Source organism: Coregonus lavaretus (assembly GCF_964263955.1).
Source record: "Coregonus lavaretus genome assembly, contig: HAP1_SCAFFOLD_3714, whole genome shotgun sequence".
Taxonomy (NCBI): domain Eukaryota; kingdom Metazoa; phylum Chordata; class Actinopteri; order Salmoniformes; family Salmonidae; genus Coregonus; species Coregonus lavaretus.
This window is the reverse complement of record NW_028160373.1, coordinates 55,001-59,310: the sequence shown is the minus strand read 5'-3', so window position 1 is coordinate 59,310 and position 4,310 is coordinate 55,001. Positions and strand designations below refer to the sequence as shown.

The window sequence follows — 4,310 nt, the reverse complement described above, 5'->3', positions numbered from 1 at the left end:
ATACAACACCCACACACATACACATTATATATACATTATATATACACACTCACTCTACACACACACACAAACACACACACACAACAGACATGTTATACAGGCGTTACCACATGCAACACACACACACCCTTCCCAACCCCTTTCCCCATCCTCCCAACCAACCCCACCCCATTCTCCCCACCTGCCCCAAACCCATCCTCCCCACCCAACCCTATCCATCCATACCTGCGATAGGGGTCATCGTGGGTTAGGAACAGGCATCTCTTGGGCAGCTCTTTGAGGAGGCTCTCCAGCTGCTCCTCTGATTGGTCCAGGCTGATGTATAGAAGGACCAACTGGGCGGAGCGTTCCACGTAGAACTCATCAGTTAGACGCTTGAAGAAGTCCTAAGGGGAGAGGGGGTAGAGGGGGGAGGAAGTGGAAGGAATTAGAGGGAGGAGAGATATCTTGGCAAAGAGAAAGAGAAAGAGCAAGAAAGAAAGAAAGAAAGAAAGAAAGAAAGAAAGAAGAAAGAAAGAAAGAAAGAAAGAAAGAAAGAAAGAAAGAAAGAAAGAAAGAAAGAAAGAAAGAAAAGAAAGAAAGAAAGAAAGAAAGAAAGAAAGAAAGAAAGAAAGAAGAAAGAAAGAAAGAGAGAAAGAAAAAGTGTCAAGTCTACTCCCGCTCCTCCCCTCCAGCCTTCGACGTCGCCGGTCTACTAACCACCAGTCCTGGCAACCCATCTTTATGCACACCTGGCAACCACCATTACGCACACCTGCGTCTCATCATCAGTCACACCTGGACTTCATTACTCCCTGATTACTTACCCTTCATATAGCACTCTTTTGTTACTAGTCATCAGGTAGTATTGGTTATATTTCCATGTCAGACGCGTCTCTTGTTTTGTATCGGTCTACGTTCGTTATTATTAAACTCACTAACTGCACCTGCTTCCTGACTCCCTTCGTATGTGTTACAGAGAGAGAGGAGAGAATATAGGCTGAGAAGTGAGCCAATGCGTGTGTGCGTATATGTGTGCTTGTGAGTGTGTGTGTTTACCTTAAGCGTGGGGACGAACTCCTGGCACCGTTGGCAGTCTGCGGAACCGAAGAACAGGAGCAGGATCCGGTTCTGGAGACGAAGGATGACTTCACGTTCCGTATCATACTCAACACGATCTCTGTTGTTACATACTAGTGAACGACCTAGGAACAAATCTACCATGGTCTACTACTGGGGGGAGGAGAGGAGAGAGAGAGAGAGAGAGAAGAGAGAGAGAGAGAGAGAGAGAGAGAGAAATCACGTCAGTACACTCCATTGAAGTTGCATGAGAAGTGAGGACTCAGACAAAGTATTGCACTAGATAGGGAATAGGGTGCCACAGGCACTGGTTAAAAGTGCTGCACTAGATAGGGCTCAGCCACTCTCAGCTAAGCTGAGCTAAGCATGTTGTTGTGTTGCTAACTAGTTAGCCCTGTTAAGCTACTGTTGCTACGCAGCCCAATACCCATAATATCTCTACCATAGAAATAGAATGTATAGAACAGGCCTCCCGTTTCAAGTCAATGATGGCATAATGGCTGGACCAAAACTATCTCCAGCTCTAACTACCAGATATCTCAGTGTTCACCTTCAGTCTGTAGTCCTCTCTCTCTCTCTCTCTCTCTCTCTCTCTCTCTCTCTCTCTCTCTCTCTCTCTCTCTCTCTCTCTCTCTCTTTATCTCTCTCTCTCTCTCTCTCTCTCTCTCTCTCTCTCTCTCTCTCTCTCTCTCTCTCTTTTCTTTCTTCCAAAAATCGTTCCTGTTATCGCTCTTTCTTCATCTCTCCTTATCTCGTCTGTTCCTTTGTTGTTTCCCTCCCTCTCTCTCGCCCCCTCTCCCTCACTCCCCCTCGCCCCCTCTCCCTCACTCCCCCTCTCCCTCACTCTCCCTCTCTTCCTCACTCCCCCCTCCCCTCACTCCCCCTCTCCCTCACTCCCCCTTTCCCTCTCTCTCGCCCTCTCTCCCTCACTCTCCCTCTCCCCCTCACTCAGTCTTTCTTTCTGTTATTCCATGATTCTTTATCTTGTCTTCACAGTGTTTTCCCTCCCTCTATCTCTTTATCTCTCTGTCCCTGTGTCTGTCTCCCTGTCGCCTCCTCTCTCCTCCCCCTAGAGTGGAGATTAGCCGGGTAAGAACAGTGGGGTGAGTCAGACACTGAGAATATTACCTGTGTGGGAGACAGAGAGAGGAAGAGAGAGAGAGAGAGAGAGAGAGAGAGAGAGAGAGAGAGAGAGAGAGAGAGAGAGAGAGAGAGAGAGAGAGAAGAGAGAGAGAGAGAGAGAGAGAGAGAGAGAGAGAGAGAGAGAGAGAGAGAGAGAGAGAGGGGGATAGATGGACAGAGAGAAAGAGAGAGACAGAGAGAGGTTAGTCAGCTAAACCCCAGCGGATCAATTACACTAATCACATTATATCAGGAGAGGGAGAGAGAGAGAGAGAGAGAGAGAGAGTGAGTGATGGGTGGTGGTGCTTTGTCCAGACTGTGTGTGTGCGTGCGTGCATGGTCCTCTGCAGCTCAGCTGGTAGAGCACGGCGCTTGTAACACCAAGGTAGTGGGTTCGATCCCCGGGACCACCCATACACAAAAATGTATGCACGCATGACTGTAAGTTGCTTTGGATAAAATATGCTAAATATGCTAAATGGCATATTATTATTATTATCATGCATGCTGTCTGTCTGTGTTGTTAAGTGATTACAATGAAGTGTGTTAATGTTAATCCATTAAGAAACACAGGCTGAAAATACCTGCACACTAATCTCAAATAGAGAGAGAGAGAGAGAGAGAGAGAGAGAGAGAGGAAAGAGAGAGAGAGAGAGGAGAGAGAGAGAGAGAGAGAGGGGGGATCCACCCTTCCCTTGGCTTGCTCTTGGACTCAAAGAGGACGCCCCCTGTAGGCCCTGCAGGGGAAGGCAACTAGATTCAACTGCGAGACGATTTTTGCAATACAGACTCAAAGAGATGAAAGCGCCCCATGTGGTGTGATATGGGATTGCAGAGCGAATAGTGTGCGAAGCTGTCATCAAGGCAAAGGGTGGCTATTTGAAGAATTTCAAATATAAAATATATTTTGATTTGTTTAAAACTTTTTTGGGTTACTACATGATTCCATAAGTGTTATTTCATAGTTTTGATGTCTTCACTATTATTCTACAATGTAGAAAATAGTACAAAATAAAGAAAAACCCTTGAATGAGTAGGTGTTCTAAAACTTTTGACCGGTACTGTGTATATATACGTACATTGTGTAGTGTACATTGCTTGCTTACTTGCTCTCTCTGTCTCACACACAAACTATCACACACACATACACACACCCACACTCTTACCTGTGTTCCTAGACTGTAGGAGGGTTGGCAAGGTGAGCTGCAGCAGAGACTCCAGAACCAACTGGGTCCGAACCGTCCTCAGCTCCAGATCCAGTTTCTGTGTGCGTGTGCATGTGTGTGTGTGCGTGTGCGTGTGCGTGCGAAAGACAGAGATTTTCAAGGTTAATGTACACTTTAGAGGAAGTTAAACACAGACACACACACACACCTTGCCCACTCTGTCTCGGACCCTACATAGGACACCGGTCAGTTCTGCTTGGTCGAGAGAAAAACAGATATGACGAGAAACATGCCTCCGGAACATCAATGCTGAACTGTCAATCACCTGAGATAGATAGATAGAGAGAGAGAGAGAGAGAGAGAGAGAGAGAGAGAGAGAGAGAGAGAGAGAGAGAGAGAGAGAGAGAGAGAGAGAGAGAGAGAAATAAGGGGAGAGAGAGAGAGAGCGAGGAGAGAGAGAGTGGGAGTGGGAGCAATAGCAAGAGAGGAGATTAGAACGGAGGGATATAATGGGAGTAAGCGTTTGTGTCTATACCAATGTCCTCTCTCGGTCTCGGGCTCGGTCTTTGTCTCTGTCTCTGTCTCTGTCTCTGTCTCTGTCTCTGTCTCTGTCTCTGTCTCTGTCTCTGTCTCTGTCTCTGTCTCTGTCTCTGTCCCGTCCTGTCCTGTCCTGTCCTGTCTTGTCCTGTCCTGCAGATGTGTGTGTGTATACTCTGTACCCTGTAGAGAGCACTCTGACCTCCAGCGGTCTCCAGGAACCTCCATGGACCCCCCAGCTGTCCTCCAGCCATGCCCACCTTGCAGGCCCCATCTCCAACCTCCTGAGGTACTGCCACACCCCGGCTGAGCCCAGGGCACAAAGGCCTTAGCAGCTAGAGCACAGACACACACACACACACACACACACACACACACACACACACACATACACACATACACACACACACACACACACACAAAATA

General features: G+C 47.5%; 1 protein-coding gene across 1 annotated transcript; it reads right to left on the bottom strand.

The window, feature by feature from the left end:
* Nucleotides 1-225: 225 nt before the first annotated feature.
* LOC311121892 (nucleoredoxin-like protein 1) lies at nt 226-1,203 on the bottom strand (the record flags this gene model as incomplete). Its single annotated transcript, XM_084196330.1, has 2 exons — nt 226-386; nt 1,039-1,203. Coding segments are annotated over 2 exons (326 nt in total), but the record flags the coding sequence as incomplete, so codon positions are not given.
* Nucleotides 1,204-4,310: the final 3,107 nt, after the last annotated feature.